At 44.7% G+C, this 17,937-nt stretch overlaps 1 protein-coding gene across 1 annotated transcript in view; it reads left to right on the top strand.

The window, feature by feature from the left end:
- myt1lb (myelin transcription factor 1-like, b) overlaps nucleotides 1-17,937 on the top strand; it is a 70,455-nt gene that overhangs the window by 17,341 nt on the left and 35,177 nt on the right. The window contains exons 2-5 of the mRNA XM_047016135.1: nucleotides 2,922-3,025; nucleotides 6,826-6,871; nucleotides 7,485-7,518; nucleotides 9,414-9,476. Coding sequence (XP_046872091.1) covers nucleotides 6,826-6,871; nucleotides 7,485-7,518; nucleotides 9,414-9,476 — 143 coding nt within the window. The 5' untranslated portion in view covers nucleotides 2,922-3,025. The remainder of the gene's footprint in view (nucleotides 1-2,921; nucleotides 3,026-6,825; nucleotides 6,872-7,484; nucleotides 7,519-9,413; nucleotides 9,477-17,937) is intronic.

Raw genomic sequence — 17,937 nt, 5'->3', positions numbered from 1 at the left:
ACCCCTTCTCTCACTCTCCTTCTGTCCGCTGGGCTGATTGCTGTCTGGCTTTTCACCTGAGTATCCCCCCTGTTTCTCCCAGGCAGCCATATACTGCTGGTGATTACCCTGACTGTGGGTAATTGTGTGGCGCTGGGTGATATTTCCTCTCAACTTGGACCCCGAGGGGGCTGTGCTTCATCGTGTGTGTGTGAGGGTGTTTGTGTTTATAATGTCACGTTTACAGTTTGATGAAAATTCTGAGAATTATTTTAAAATAAATACAAAAAATATACTAGGGACCACTTAGGAACACCCGATGAATGGACGTGCACTTAATGGAAGTGTTCGCTTACACGTGTTTTCGTGTTGTTTGGTCCCCGGAGTCACCGACAAAGCCCGTTCTGTTGAGTACACCTCACCCTCTATTCTATCCTCTCCTTGACCGTTCTCACGCCCGCTCGTCTCACGACCCCCCCCCCCCCCACCCCCCCCATCCCCTCCATCTGTCACTAATCACCTCAAATTCCTCCTTCTCATCTTGGCTGTCGACTGCAGTAACACGCACACACGTTGAGTTTGGTTTCCGAAAGAAAAGTAAACAGGAAACGGTGTGCACGGTCAGGAAGGCTCCTCAGCAGAGATGCAGGTTAGGTGTCTCCCACCTCCGGGATTCTACACCCCTCCTTGTTTCTTGGCTCCTGCCCTTGCCCGTCCCCTCAACCTCCTTTATCTTTAATCCCCATTCCTTACAGGGTGCCAAAGTTTCCTCATCTTTCCGCCTGCCTTTCCGGTACCTCCCACTGTCTCCCTTATGAAACCCCCTTTCTCCCCCACTGCACCCTCGTTGTCTGATGTGCTCCCAAAGCCCCCCACCACCCCATGTCTGTCCTGCCCCATTCCCTGAGTCAGGCTTAGGGTGACATCAATGAGTAACAACATCATGCCACGCAGGCCTGCATAGTGGCAGGTCCATGCCCCTCACCCACCCAGCCCCGCCTGCCTGCCTTCCAGCCTGCCAGCCTTCCATGAGGTCATACCAGCGCTGTCTGAACGGGAACTATTTGTGTGTGTTGGTGGTGGGGGTCGGGACTTTGAATGTGGTGTGTGGTGCGCGCAACCATGAGAGAAAAGTGTGGAGGACTGGGTGTCAATGAGGACAAAGACTAGGGAGAGAGATGCCGCTTTCCTCCCTGCTATCCTCTGCTCTGTTCTGCACACACATTTGCTGAATGTAGGTCAGGCAGCCCCAGTCACTCTGCACCATGTACAAGGAGAGATGGAGGGTTATTTTGGGGCGTTTAGGTGTGTATTTGTTTGCGTCTGTGTGTGTCTGTGCGAGACACAATTCATGTTGGGGTGTTTATCTACACGATATGCATGGTTTGTGATTCTGAGTGTGTGTCGGTGCGTGCGTGCGTTCCTGTGTGAACGAAGAGCTTTCATCGTGTTCCCGGCAAAGACGAAGCGCATTTTCAGTGAACGTCCACGTGTGCGCTGACTGCACCGTGCGTGCGTGGGTTTTCATCGCAAATGACTCTCACTGAGAGCACAGAGCAGGAAGTCCATCCGTGCTATTTATAGTATTCTGATATATAGGCTCTGATAGAGTCTGAGCGCAAAGGGCAGCCAATGCGCTTCCTTCATTTGCGTTTTGAAATACCTGAAATGCAACATTTCCCTTTAGAACCGTTGGGTTCACTTTAGGATAGTGTGTGTCAGTCTGGGCGGGGGGGGGGGGGGGGGGGGCAGGAGGGGGTGGGGGGGGCGGGGTTGCCTGCTTGCCCTTTGGCTCCTCTGTTCCTCCTTTCTCACGGTAAAGCCTCACTCGGCAACACTGGGCTCGCTCTCTGTCGCTGTCCTTGGTGCTGAAATCTGCAGCCTATACTCCTAAGTGAATAAATGTAATGTAAATGTATATGACTGTGGAGGGGGGGGGGGTTGTCTGGATGTAGGGAGAGTGATATAAAAATATGAGACAGATGCGTTGGCATTAAATAGGATACAAGCGGAGACACCCCCCCCCCCCACACCCCCCCCCCCCCCACCACCACCACCACCACTTCATAGTGGTGTGTTTTCTGGTTGTAAGTGGGGGTATGTATGTGTGTGCATGCGTGATGGGCTGTGTGTTAGCACGCCTGGATGTGTTAGCGTGTGTAGCTCCAGGCGGCATGACAGGCTCCCTGAGGGAGCCCCTTCCTCCTGACACACTTCACTGCTGCACCATCAACACTTCATCTGTTCTCTTCACATACCCTGCCTCAATTAGCATTTTCGAATGCAGCTGAGAGAGGAAGAGGGCAGGCAGGGAGACGGAGAAGGAGAGAGGGAAAGAGGCCAAAGGAGAAAGGGAGAAGGAGAGGGAATTTGTATGGGTGTCCGTCCACGCCTCAATCGTTCTCTCTCCAAGTTCAATGCACCTCTTTTCCTCCCTCCTCTTTGCCTTTCACACACAGACACACAAGCGCACACACTTTTTCAGAGCTGTTCTACATCAGACCATGGGTTGAAAATGCCCAGTCCTTGAGAACAGGCACTATCGTCTCCCTAATCCCTCATTTCCCCCTCACTCTCTTTCTCCCTCCCTCCGCCACTCCCTGGCAAGGAGGGGAATCATAGAGGGTAGCATGGATCATTAGCTATGTTTGTTCCCGTTTCCTGTAGAATATGATAAATCGAGCTAATTACCCCAGTGCCAAGTCTATTTCAGAATATGACAAGCAGCTATCGAGAGAGATAGAGAGAGAGAAGGGAGGAAATCACATTCAGCGCATATACGGACGTACATTTCCATGCTATTTGACTACTCATGAAGCCAGAGTCAGCCTCGTTCCCAGAGACACTCAATTCCCATAGTACAGAATGTGTAAATCCGATTTGCACGGAGATTTGAATTTGTAATGACGTTTTGCTTTTTTTGTTGTGCTTTTTTTATGTAGAGAATGATTTTGGAGAAGTGGTGAACTCCTTTCTCTTGAGCCGGACGTCTACTGTGGTAGACCAAAAGGAAACAGAGGTCTGATCTCTTCCCAAACGATTGCAGGTAAAAGTTTCCCTTTCGCTCACAAACCAGTTTCAGTGCAGTTTAACACGTCTTTTTAACACTCAAGCCAATTCAGCAAGCAAGTGAAATTAAATTCACGTCATTCTTTATATTCATGTCAACCGTTTATGAAGGCCCACAGAGTAATAGGAAACCTTGCTATTTCATCCCCATTCCTCATCCCCGTTCTAAAGCAAATTAGACATTGGAGTGATGTTCTGTTTAATTTATAATAAGACCACCTCACCATCTCAGGCACACACCAGCTACATCATTTTAGATTTGTCTTCACCCCCTTTCACACCTAAAACCTTTCTGCGCTTTACAAATTGTCCACAGCCAAACAGTGTTTGATACAGGTTACACTATAACTGAACCTGAATTCCGATGCAGCAAATCTGTCATAGCCGAAACATTTATGGCAGTTTTAGCATGATCATATTTTTTTAACCGGTAGGCCTGCTGTAATATCTTGTTAAGAAAAAGGAAGCATTTCAGTGATTATTTCCTACATCAATGGCTTTACAGATGTTTCACATAAAATATTCCAATGATTTAGGCTTATTGTAATGCAATATAACACATTAACGAACAGAAACATAACCTAATGTGCTTTTTGACTGGGACCAGTGTTATCAAGACCACCTAAACTGAGACCAAGACATGTTCAGGACTGAGACCAAGATTTCACACTCATCTTTGGGATTGGAATTGTGTTCAGTGTATTATGATATAATATATTATATAATTATTACTTTAAAATGGTCTCGATTTACTTGCAAACTGTTGTTCAACTCGCATTTTTCATCATGCTAAGAATTCACTTTGAGAATACTTGGAGAGTATTACTTGTTACATGGTATGCTGTTCCCTTTTAGGAATCCTGAACTGCCAATAGACAGGGAATTTACTTGTTATAAATGTGGCATTGCCCTCTTATGATGCTCACCAAAACAAAGCTGGCATTTGGACCTTAATCTTTTCCCTAAAGGCTTGAATGAAGAACTGAGCCATAGCATCGAAAAGTTGCCAATGTTCAGTCAAGGCTTCTGGAATACGCACAGGCTGGTTTTAGGATGTTTCGAAAAAATGGGTTCAAAAGTTTTCCCAGTGGATTTAAATCATGTTAGTTTGTCAGTAGTAGAAGAAGAGTTGTGTGTGGACGGAAAAGTGTTTTGTAAATGCGGAAAAAAATGTACATTATTTCATGATGAATGAAATAAAAAATGTCTTTCTTGTTGTTGTGTCTGCATAAAACCATCATAACTTTGCTGACATTTCTCAGTTACGATCTTCGTAAGACATACGTGAAATGTGTATTTGATCCTTCTGCAAGCCGTCAAACGTACACGATCCAGACCACCCTTTCCCATATGTCCCGATGCTGATACTGGGAGAACGAGGAGAGTGTTGAGTGGAGCGAAGAGGAGAGGAAAGAGAGAGAGGATGGCTCTTTAACATATGGCGAGTCTCACACAATCGCCGAGAGCATGAGGCTACGCTCTCACAGAAAGCCTTGAGGGAGGAAGCCGAGTCGGCGCCAATGTTGTTGTTGTTGTTGTTGTCGCGGCTGAGACAGAGAGAGGGATTGGGGGGGGGGAGGCCCTTGGAGAGCCTCTGATAGGCCTGTTATTTGTGTTTGTGTGTGTGGGGGGTGGAGGGAGCAGATCTCTTTGTGTGTATTTGCTTGCACAAGGAATACAATGGATGCCTGTGTGTGTTTAAGTGTGCGTGTGTGCGTGTGTGTGTGTGTGTGCAGGTGTGTTGAAGACAGCAGACATGCTCCATATGACACCGATGTTATTAGACTGACACAAAGACTATTTGGCCTCTGTTACATAGAGCAACACTACTGCATCACACACACTGAGTCAGGAACTCCGAACGGGGAGATCAACAAGCTGGAACACCGGTTCTGTGTTTTAGACGCTGCCCTCCCAATTGTGTCTGTTCAGCCCATTGCTTGCTTAGGCTGCTTTCGTGCCCCGGCATGAATTTAACGTTTGATTTCACACAGTGAATTGGAGTTGTGTTAAGGTCAAGTGTTGAGGGTAATCTCCCCGCCCCAAAAAGAAGCTCTCCAAAGCACAGTGTTAACATGTTGAGTCTGGCTATAGAAACACAGCAGGGGACAAGCAGGGCTCACCACATGTCTCTCTCTCTCTCTCTCTCTCTCTTTCTCTCTTCCCTTCCCCCCTCTTCTTGCTGTTACTCTCTTCTTCTGTTTTTGTTTGCTCTCACCACATCCACAGATGATCACTGTTTCTGAGTCTGACTCTCTCTCTCTCTCCCTTTCACATGTATCTGAATGGGACGAAAGGAGGTGTGTCCGCCCAAGGGGTGACTTAGTTGATAAGTTGTTGGTTTCTTTGTTCCTTCTCTTTCATTTTACGGAGGTAGGATTTCCTCGGATTGCCATGGAAACCCCCGTTGTAAAGTGAAACCGTTCAGATCTCTCCCCAACACCCATGTACATCCACTTGCAGGGGAACAGACAATATTACAGACAGTATTCTCACTTACACCGTCACACATCCCCTCTTCCATACATTATTTCTATCTCTGACAACACTATTTATTTGTGAAACATATTCTCTTGTAAAGTGTATCAGAGACTCTAAAGTCTGGATTGTTTTGCCTTAACAACCATCTCTGCAGGAGAGTAACCCTCAATGAATTCTTCAATTTTTCTGAGTGTTAGGAAGTTCTTCCATGTCTTCTCTGAGGGTTTAGGTCGGTTACTGGTACTGACCTGTGGGTCTCTGTGAATCCTTTTGACATTTCTTGTTAAAAGCCCTAGATTTGATTTCCTCTCCACTGGGGGATTTATATCTTGTGGTCCCTGCCTTGTTAAGCTAGCTGCTCCAAGTGAGGCAGTTTTCCCCTTGAAAATAACCACGAAGTTAAACCTATTTCCATTCCAATAAATTATTAAATCAACACGAGTGTCTTGACTGAACTGTATTTATTCATATAGTCGCACACACACGCACACACCTCCAAAAACCTCCCAACTGCAACCCTCCACCTCCAAAAACCTCCCAACTGCAACCCTCCAGTTTTATGGTTACTAGGTACAGTTTTGTTGTAAACATTTATGTATTGCTTTAAAAATGAACACCCTTCATATATCCAAAATACACACATGCACACACACACACTCACATCAATAAATCACGTTTAATAAAAGAGACATCTAAAAATGCTTGCCCCAACACTGGTCCAAAATGCAGAGTAATATTTAGGAAGTGACATTCAACTCATCAACGACTTAAGACGTTCAGGCTGGATTCAGTTCTTACTTCAGACACAAGGTTACAGTACTGTGATATCTAAAGGATGTTTTTTTGGTAAAATCTTTGAAATGATGGTTGCCAATTAAGTGTAGGTGACAGTTGGACAGGAGAGATATGATTCATGAACATTTGATGTGCATCCTCTGTGCCAATGTTGCTGACTACGGTTCTGTATCAGTGTTTTAATTGATGTATATATCATAAATCTGCTTGGATCTATTAAAGATACAGGAGTTTTCTTACATCTATTGGAAAATTCTGTCACAATCCAGTTTGACATCTCGTAATGTTGTGTTTTTTAAAAAGGAAAATCTATTCACGATGTACAAAACAGACACAAGCAATAGGCAAATACCGTGAGGAAAATTGTGTGCACTCATTCAGTCTGTGCATGAAAAAGGATTGGAAGGTGAAAAGAGATACAGGTGGAAAGATTGACATAGCAAAAAGACGCCAAGAACCAGGTGTGTGACTGTTTGTCTGATTGTCATTGTCTCTCCTCAGATGGAGGCGGATGCGGACGAGAAGCGCCATCGCACACGTTCCAAAGGTATTAGAGGCTCCGCACACTCCTCCAATCACGGCAGGCCCCTCCACACACTCCTCCAATCACGGCAGGCCCCTCCACACACTCCTCCAATCATGGCAGGAGCTGCACAGGGTGACCTTCCCTGCACCTCCCTGCTCACACATACACATATCAGACAGCTCCCCAGTTCCCACCCAGTTGGCCTTGTCCCATTCTACGGGAATTCATTTCAGAATGACCCCGAGCCTGATGTACGCACCAAAACACAAGCGCACACGCACCTGTTTAAGGCATATGTGGTCACAATTAGATAAGGCGCCCACACTTATATTGGCCGGGTTTCCCAGATTCGTTAAGAAGCTCTCAACGCTCAGAGCTTCTTAAGAACGTTCTAAGAGCGTTCTAGAGCATTCTTAGAACGCTCCTAAGAAGCTCTGAGCGTTAAGAGCTTCTTAACGAATCTGGGAAACCCAGCCATTTACAGTACAGTACATTTACAGTAGAAAAGTGTTTGTCTAAGTGCTGAAAACCATAGCAGCTGTTGGAGAACGTACGCTGAGGCTGTTGTGCTCACTTTCTTTTTCGTCCCTCCATTTTCTCTCCTCCCTTCTGTCTGCCCTGCTGCATCTGTCAGTACCTGTGGAACCAGCGGCACAAGAGTTGTTCAGGTTAGTGTGCCTCGAAAACATTGCCTTTCACAACATATTCACAGCAAATCTCAAATCTCATGGAGAGAGGAGAGATCCAGTTCGAGAGTTTGAGTTTTACCGCATATTTATTCGTCCCTTAAGGTCAACACCAGCCCTACATCAAAACACGCCATAGCCCTACCAATAGCATGTCGAACGGGACAAAAAAAAACTTAGAAGGAGAGGGCTGGTAGAGGAAAGAAAGAGTGAGAGAGAGACAGAGAGCGATGGGGGAGAAGGAGAGAGTCGGCTAGGTACAGTAGATGGGAAACAGTGAATGGTAGTAAGTTGGTCAGTAATGGGCCTTCTCCAGGACTTCCAGCCTCTCACAGTGGAGTGGCAGACCTACCAATCCAGACCCCTCTTCACAACAGAGAGTCAGTTAGTGTACTCCAGCAGCCCCACTATACCGCCCTTCTTTCTCTCTACCTGTCCTCTTTGCTTGTCTATCAAAGTCTCTTTCTTCATTTCTCTCTCTCTCTCTCTCTCTCTCTCTCTCTCTCTCTCTCTCTCTCTCTCTCTCTCTCTCTCTCTCACTCTCTCTCGCTCTCTCTCTATCTCTCTCTCTCTCTCTCTGTCTCTCTCTCTCTCCTTGTTTTCCATGAAAACATGATATGTATACTTTAACTTCCCTGTATCTAATTTTCTTTCTATCCCCGTCTCCTTTTCTGTCTTTTGGATGTCATCACCAACCCAGTAATAAGCTACTAAAACTGAAACCAGTCAGATAACTGTCAAATACCCCATGACAAACATGTCCTTATCAAGTCCACACAATACTTTGACTTGACAATTTAAGAATTCCCTTACATTTATGGATACCACATTGACAAGATCAACAAACATGACTAAAGGATGTCAACACACAACGGCAATCACTGCCATCACGCTAACTTCCACACTATGATGTCCTTTTATTATGTCCAGAAATAGAAGATCCGATTGACATCATGTATGTGTGCACATAGACTTTATAGTACATGGCTTGGATTTAGTCCGTTTTCCAAAAGCTTCTTTTACCTGCCTCCCAACCCATGTTTTCTCCACACAGTTTAGTCTATGATAACATTCTCTAGTCACCTCCAGCTCATCAATGAATAATATTCCACCTGTAAGTCCACAGTGTGGCCTCCAGCTTCTAGATATTTCATAGATAATGTGCCTCCCTCTCTCTTGCCCTCTCTCTCTCTCTTTTCCTCTCTACCTTCCTGTCACCTCTCTTTTCTTTATCTCTCCCTCACTCTCTATCTCCCTCCCACACTCTCACCCCCAACCACCCTCCCACCCCCTCCACTGCCACTGCCAGCCAGAAAGTAATTAATCAGCCGATCAATAGTCAGCCTATCTTCAGGACTGCGGCGTCTGTAACGTCGATAATGACGCTCAATGCACCCCCACCCCCTCATTCCCTCAGGTGAGAGCTGATAGTCGTCAGGACGGGGGCCCTTGACTTTGCGTCACCAAGGTCTGGCCTGGACCAGGAAGAAAGTAGAGTTATTAGCCAGCCTGATTATAAGACATTAGGCAGGTTGACTGCTGAAGTGAAACTAAAATGGATGGTTCACAGTAGGTGGTATAATATGGATTGTGAGTGCCTTTTCTTGTGTGTCACATGCTGCTGCTAATGGTGGATTTTTGTTGGTTGAGCTTGAGGGTATCAAAGCTTTAGTATGTACATATATAAAGGTTTTGAGTTTGACACAAGTTTTCAGGTGCTACATAAAATGAAATTGTAGAAAAGAGGAGATGAGATTTGTGAAGGTGGAGGGCCGTTGTTTGCCTGGTGTCTGCGTGTGCTGTGTGTGTGTACTCATTGTGTTTGTTTGTTTGTTTGAATGTATACTCAAGTGTGTATGTTTGTTGTGTGGTTGCAGCTGCCCTACACCAGGCTGTGATGGTAGCGGACATGTCAGTGGCAAATATGCAAGACATCGGAGGTAAGGACACGCCCTTTATTTTAAATTCTCCAAGTTTGAATGGGGGGGTATTTGCAAGTAAACAATGTCGATTTTTCTTCTGTAACCTGTGTGCAAAATCATCTGGGATGGCATAATAATCATCTTCTCAGCGAGATTTGAGAGACAGCACAAACACAGCACACTCACAGCACAAACAATCCTTTCACATTTCTCCTTCATTTGCATATTTACAGTCTCAAATGCAAATCCTGTTTATTGAGGTGTGTGTGTGAGCTTATGAACTGCCATTCCACGTGTTCAGAAACTCAGAACGAGGGCTTGCTGTAAGGGAGAGGCATAGGTAGAATCATTTCTCAGTCTTTTTTGTAAATAGACGTCCTAATCTCATTTTGCTGCACAAACAGTTTTGCTTTCATGGCCGCAGAGACCGAGATTGGGTACGCTTTTTTACTAATTATGCTGGAAGTTAAAGTTTGCAAGGTGAAATAAGATGCTATGACTAGGGTCATTTCGAAAAAACATGCTTACTCTAACATCTATTGTTACCATTCCAGAAACTAACATTAGCCTATAAATGCTATAATTTGCATCATTATGTCCACAGCATCTGAGACACGTGCAAATGCCAGCTGGAGGAATTAACCAAGGTCCATGCGTTAAACACTGTTGTATTGTTCAATTGAATCCAACAAAGCATTCTGGAGTATCTCCCCACCTCCCTACCCTTTCCGAGTTGAAGTTGTCAAAGCAGTCATTCTCTCCTCGTGGTCTGTAAAGTTTGAAAGAGTTAGCATAACAACATAATGACCTGCTCCAGTGCTATATTGGGTGTGTTTCTTTGTCGTGTTTGTACCGGGGTTGCAACATTGAGATACGAACAGACTCACAAATACATGCAGTACCTATAGAGGTACTGCATGTATTTACAGAAATATACTAAACAGAACGTGCACAGACATATACACATATTGTCTACACAGACTTTCACACACACACACAATTTCTTCAGGTTACCACTTGGAAAATACTTGCTCATACAGCTGTAAACAAAAGAGACACAATATATCTACCCACTCAGTCAAGCCCAGACACAAACACACATGCATACTGTAAACACATTCACTCACTCAAACACACACACACACACACACACTCTAGCTTCCACATGGAAATATTTGCCATCCTCGTGACGTGACAGGCCTTCTAGAGAGAGAAATCAGTCTGTGTTATAATTACTTGCCCTTGTCTGGAAAGGGTCATTACTCAAACCATCTCTAAGTCTCTGTGTGTGGTGTGTGTGTGGTGTGTGTGTATGGTGTGTGTGTGGTGTGTGTGTGGTGTGTGTGTCTGGTGTGTGTGGGGGGTGTGTGTGGGGTGTGTGTGTGGTGTGTGTGTGGTGTGTGTGTGTCTATAACGCTCCAGTGGGCTTAGGCCTGTGCAGCCATTTTGTAGCTTACTGTATAGCAGACAGGGAGGCAGCATTGCACTGATATCGATCTCCAGCAGAAGAGAGAAAGGGTTGTGTGTGAAGAGGAGAGTGGAGCCAAGCAACCATTCTGTTCTACCTTTTCTCTTTGTCACTCTCTTGATGGCACACTGTGACACACTGGGTCGCTGATTCAAGATAAATACAGTCAAATGAACAGAAGCAGCTCAATCCATCAACACATCTGAATCCCTTTCTCCCTCTCTGTCCTCCACCCGTATTCTCCTCCTGTCTTTCTGTCCCCATTCTTACATCGCCCTCCTTCCTGCTGTCTCCTTCCACTGTCTAGCTCTCTCTTCTGCCAACGAAATTCCTTCTTTCTCCCCTCTCTCCTCACCCGTGTGTCATCTCTCTTTTTCTCTTGCTCTCCCTTTCTCTATCTTTAGTCTGTCTCAGGCAGCTAATTTCTCCTTCAGATGGTGAGCGGTGCTCATTTGCATACTTATCAAAGTGTTTGGACTCCCCGACAGAAGCTGTAAGAAGGTGGGATCATTAATATGTTAATTGGCTCTTTTTTCAACACTGCTATGCTGTGCTGCTCACCAGCGATATATTCTCCGTCTCTATCTCTCTCTTTCTCTCTGCAGTTTAATGTGTGCGTGTGTATCAAGACTCAAGGAATGCCAGAAAACGGTGTAGGCACCCTCACTGATGGGGGAGCTGCATAGCTTAACTGGAAATGTGTGGATGAAAATCCATCTCCTGCTATTACCTTGATGATGAACATTTTGAAATAACAGTGTTCTCATTCGTATGTTAATTTGTGACCTTTCACACATTTACCATTGAAATGCTTAGCACCAGATAATGCAGTAATAACCAGTAAACGCCAAGTTCAATATGTTTAAATACATAAAAATGCAAAGCTTGATAGTGCATTGAAGACCATTGAGATCAATGTCACTTGAATCCTTCATAATTAGATTGCTTGCTCTCAGCAAGGCACCCTATTGTTATATCACTTAAATGTATTATTATTATTGTTCCGCACCCTAACTTGACCCTTAATATTTGCAGTATGTAGACAGGCAGGGTGTGAAAATGTTTGTCTCGATTCCAATTGCGTTGCTGGTATTTCTGCGAAGGTTCTCTTGCGTGGTTGAGGCAGAATTAAAGTTTTGTTTTGACAAGTGCTGTTATGGAGCTAGCCACAGTCAGAAACTCAGACGTCACACACGTTCGTGACAAGGCCTGTACATTTGGTCATTTAGCAGACGCTCTTATCCAGAGGGACTTACAGTGAGTACAGGGACTCCCCCCAGGCAAGTAGAGTAAAGTGCCTTGCCAACGTCATTTGGCACAGCGGGGAATTAAACCGGCAACCTTCTGATTTATAGCCCGATTCCCTACCCTCTCAGCCATCTGACCCTCCCATGTATAACCCCTGCGTTCAGTGGAGATCGACTCAGTGAATGATAAGTTTTAAGTCATTTTGTTACCTGCACAGCGAGCTACAGCTGACAAAAAAATGCAGCCCAGGGTGGTGTGATCACAGGAAACATATCTGGCTACATCCGCGGTGTCGCTGTTTTTGTTTTGCAGATATTTCTCAGTTTTTGTTAGCTTCCAGGAGGTACTGCAGCTGGCTAGCTAGATAGCACAGGCCAGGGTGATCACGACTCATATGTAGCTTGTGCAACATTTTTGGATGAGTCAGCTTCCATCATGTCTTCCTTAACTAGGTTATTGGTATAGTTGAATGGAGCAACTGTGATATGACATGGAGATGCAATACACACAGTGGCTGACATAGGTGAACTAAATAGGAGGACTTTCAATCTCTTTTTCCTTCAGAGTACATTTTCACTTTTCATGATTTGAAAATATTTTTCTGGCACCAAAAAATAGAATAAAACTCAACAGGCCAATGGGTTCCTAGGTCACCCTGCACAGCCCACTTGGGGCATACTTAATAACCACTTCTCACTTTCTATGCAATTTACCAGCCTGGGAATTGATTGACAGGTGGTCTCTATGGTGTCGGGGCAGAGAAGACATACCCCTCTGGGTTGAGTCTAGAATTACAGAGCTGCTGGAGCTAAATGATGCCTTGGGAAGGACCTTTGACTGCTGTAAAGGGAGGGAAGAAGGTGATGAATGATGAAGGGATCTAAAATGAGACTCAGGCGGAGGGAGGAGATGATGAGCGTGGGTTTAAAGAGTACAGGGATGATGAGGGGAACAGGTAGATGTCTGATCTTACACACACACACACACACACACTGTCAAATACACTGTAAACATGCGAGTTTACTGTATTCTGACATGCGTAGGCTTTCCTGTTCAATGCAAAAACGTATCTACCCTCCTATGCACTCACACACAGGACACCACACACACCTCAGCAGTGGAGCAAATCTGATGTGATGAGTGGCAGCAGGAAATAATGTGATACACAGAGACCTGCTAATCAGACACAATTAGCATCTTCAACAAAATACTTGTCATTCTGCCAATCAAACACAATTATTCACCTCCGCAGTGGCTGGTAAATACATACTACACTCCTCATTTCAACTCCAAAACTACATGTCATCCTCTCAACCTAAGAGAAGAGCCACTAACAGGCATAGCAGTGTGAAGAGCCCTGGAAAATCAAGGGACATTAAAAGATGCTCTTCCCTGCCAGTGAGAGCCCTAACTGGGATATAACCCTGAGCTGAGGCCCTTCTCCTGGAGCTATCTAGGAGCACACACATTCACACTCTTGCCCATGAACCTAAATGTTTGTGCACTGCTTTCCTCATTCCGTCCCTTTCTCTTCTTCACATATGCAAACACATAGCCCCCCCCCCCCTCTCTCTCTCTCTCTCTCTCTCTTTCTCTCTCTCTGTCTCTCTCTCTCTGTCTATTTCTGTCTCACACACACACACACACACACACACACACACAAAACATGTCTTCTCTACATAAAGCGCCAATTTACCTTGGGTTTCCCACTCCAACCATAGCAATTCTTCTGGAGAAGGAGAGAGAGAAAGTTAGTGAGAGTGTGGTAGTGGAAACGATGGAGAGAGGGGGGAGAGAAAGGAGAAAAGGGGAGAAGAAATTCGGCTAAAATACGTAGGACCTCATGCTGATTTGACACGGGTCTCTAAATGACAGAGAATAACACGAGCGTAGGCTTCTGGTTAGATCATATCAGAGCCTCTTAACCGTTCCTTCCATCTCACCCACAGGGTCTCGTTAACTGGAATCTTCCACTTTCTGTGTCTTTATATCTAAATAAATCTCCTTGCTTGGCACACGTCTGTTTTGAAGTTCTTCTGAACAAAGTGACAGCAGTATAGATTATGTCTAATTCTAGACTTTAGGGCATGGTCATACCTAAAATATGTAAAACAATATGGTCATTGAGTATTGATCCTCGTGTCCAGGATGTAAACTCAAAACATTGGGCGTTTGAACAATTCAACCATTTAATGGAATCAAAGTCGTGCATTGATTCTTTGATATATCATTTCTCTCAGTGACTTTTTTAGGCTTAATAGTGATATTTTATCAATAAAGATATGCACATCCTTCTAATCCCTCCAACTTTGTGAATAGAAAGAGATGTTAAAGAGAAACAGACCACAATGGACACACACCCACATACATACACACACATACACACCCACATACATACACACACACACACCCACAGTCAGTGATGCTTTGGGTGACATTTAGTTTCTGGCCGGCACAAGATGCTGCATAAATGAATCATGAGTAAATCTGGGAAGTGTGAATAATTGATGAGAAAAAGGTAAAAAACAAAAGGAATGATCACTCCTCTTATTTGCTAATAAGACTGAAACATGGCTGACTATCATTACCTTAGCCTGTGCATGGCTGGAACATACCAGAATAGTCTCCGTTTTGATTATTTTTACCTGTGAAGCATGCTGTTGCCAAGAACATCCTAATTACGTCCCACGCGACAATAACAAGTGATTATAACCAATGATGTATAGGTTAGCATGATCACTTAAGCAGCCTTAATGCACAACTAATTATTTAATGGTATAGGTGTGATCTTTTTCCAAGCTACAAGGAGGTATTTTTCTCTTATGTCCAGTAGTTATGTGATTTGTGCAGGCTGCTGTTGACTGTTGTATTTTACTGTCTTTGTGCCTCACAAGCAATACAATGGTTGTGTCCTACACATCTTGGTCAAGTACAAGGAACTGCAATGCGATGATATTATGATGGCTGCTATAGATGATCGTGAGATTATTGTTTTGTTGTGTTGTTGTTGTGTTACTTTAAAGTGTTTTAGTGTGTCTATATGTTCTGTTCTGTACAACAAATTGCCTCTCTGAGGACATTCAAATTCTTTAAGTCTAAGTCTTGTCAGACAATCGCATGTATCATGCTCATGCAAATAGTCTGGCGGTTTGTGAGACAGGCTCCACCATATGGATGGAATAATTGTTTAATTGAGTAATTTGGCTGGTCGCTTTAACCAATCAGATGCATGACTGTACTAAATGGGGTTACAGTGTGGAAATACATTAACCTGTTTAGAGGATATGATTGAAGTTTGTCGATGTAAAGATTTTTTTAATGTAGGATTAGAAATGTTTTTTTCATGTACCCAAAGGTTCTAGTAAAACGGGGGATATTGACAGCATTCATTCACCACCAGCATTCACCACCAGCTCCACCAATCATCATCTACCCCTCATTCACAACTTCACTCTGTGTTTGGGTGCAAGGTGTCATTGGAAGAGTTACAAAGATCAGGCTGGGGGAGGATTGTGGTGGAGGATGGGGGTACTCTGAGGATGTTGGGCTGGGCGTTTCGTGATTGCCATGAATGCAGCTGGGCCTGAGTAATTGTCTGTCTTGGTAGGGGAGGGAGGGTGTGAGAGAGAGAGAGAGAGAGAGAGAGAGAGAGAGAGAGAGAGAGAGAGAGAGAGAGAGAGAGAGAGAGAGAGAGAGAGAGAGAGAGAGAGAGAGAGAGAGAGAGAGAGGGAGAGAGAGAGAGAGAGTGGTGGGAGGGAAGCGTGGGTTCCTCTCTCTCTTCTTGATGTCTAGCTTAGCTCATTTGGATTCCACGCAGCAGTAGCAGCCTCTGGGCTGTATTATTCATGGACTGACAGATAGCTCTCACTAAAAGCATTGGAACGGTGCCAGCCAGTGCTGAGTAGTGGCAGGGAGAGACAGGAGGAGGAGGACATCCTTTACTCCCCATGCCTGGTACGAGGGGAGAGGAAGAGAGGAGGAGGAGAGGAGGAAGATAGACGAGGAGTGATAAGGACAGATAGAGGGGGAACAGGAAGATAGTACCTGATATGAGAGGAGGAGGGGGGGATTGTGAAAAGGGTACAGGGGAGCAGCAGTGGGGAAGGAAAATGGTGGCGCTGGAGTAGAGCTAGGTGGGCTGGAATTGCACTTCGCCTTCTCTCCCCTTGGCTCTTATGAGGAGAGAACAAGAGATGAGATGTGGGTGAGATAAACAGAGAAGGTGAGAAGAAAATGGTGAGGAGAGGAGGTGTCAAGGAAGAGAAAAGGGGTAACAGACAGAGAGTTATTGGGAGGAAGGAAAGGAAGTAAGGGAGCAGAAGGAATAATCATATTCTAGAAGAATGTGATTGTAAGAAAATTAACTGAATGAGTCTCGTCTCATGTTAGTGAGAAAGGAAAAGAAGGAGGGGTTATGAAGAAGATGACAATGTAAAAATAAAGGAGAGAAGGAGGAAAAAGAGAAAGAATGAAAGAGAATGAAAGAGACACAACGGGAGAGAGACTAGAATCGAATAACCTGGAAGAAGCACAGGGTGTAAGCGGGCACCCCCCCCCCCCACCCCCCTCCCCTCGTCAGCTCTTCCATTCCTCTGTCTCCTTGTGAAAAATCCAGATAAGGTCATGTTAATCAAAATCTGCCTGTTTCCACGCCTCCCCCAAAAATACTCTCTGAGCCATCAGACCCCCTCTGTGAAGTATCTGTCACTGAAAGGCACATTTCCATATTTAATTTGAGGCTTTATTTCAATAGAAAACAGGTTCTCAGGTTGCAAGGGCAAATCGAATCTACTACACCGTCACGTCAGGAGTGTGATGTCTAATTTGACTGTAATGTGATGTATCTTTACAAGATTACATGTTTTTGTCCTTAATTTGATGATGATCAATCTTCTAATCAAATGTATGTACATTACATACATATCATGATGCACTCAAAATGAGCAGTTTTCTTTATATTGAAGCAAAGAGTGCACTTCATACTTGTCATGCACAAAGCATTCATTATGTCTCCCTCCACGTTGTTACACAATCTCAAGAACTGCATGACAACACAACAGTTTGTTTTTCTTAGAAAATAGTTTTAAAAACTGAGGCCCTTTGATACCCCCCTTTATTTTTTTGCAATATCCTTTTGTATTCATTTTTTTGAAAAACATTTCCCCTTGTTTTAGTATGACAAGCCAGCGAGCTACCTTTCAATATTACTGCATCCGATGAACAGGTGGTGTTTATGCTTGTTGCCTGTTCTTCCTTCGCCTCTCAGAGGAAAAACTTCAAAGGGAATAACAGATCATGTGTGCCAGAGGGACCCGTTCGCTTGTGTCTGTGTGTATACATCTACATGTAGCCGCGGTGGGGGGTGATGGGGCGCTGGCACCAGCTTTGGGTCCCCACTCTAGAGGGGAAACACTGACTCCTCATTCCACCGAGCCCACCATCCTCCAAACCCTGAAGGCAACCCCTTTGTGCCCTCCCAAGTCTGCTCTCCCTTCCCCGGCACAGTCCGCCAACCAAATGACAATATCAAAAGCCCTCTTTTGCTTAGTGGATGTCCCCGGCCCAGTAAACAGGCCTGCACAGCAGACTGGCATGACGGCCATGTCTTGATATACCTCACTGTTCCTCACACAGAAAGGCAGATAGAGAGGGAGGAAGACAGAGAAGGAGAGGAGGGTAATTCCAGTCCAAGATGGCCGCAGGCTGTGGCAGCTCCTCTCCGTGTCTCCTCTTGTCTGAGGTGATTGATTGAAGTAATTACAT

Source organism: Hypomesus transpacificus, chromosome 3, assembly GCF_021917145.1.
Source record: "Hypomesus transpacificus isolate Combined female chromosome 3, fHypTra1, whole genome shotgun sequence".
In the NCBI taxonomy this organism is placed as follows: Eukaryota; Metazoa; Chordata; class Actinopteri; order Osmeriformes; family Osmeridae; genus Hypomesus; species Hypomesus transpacificus.
This window is presented reverse-complemented; position numbering and strand designations above follow the sequence as displayed.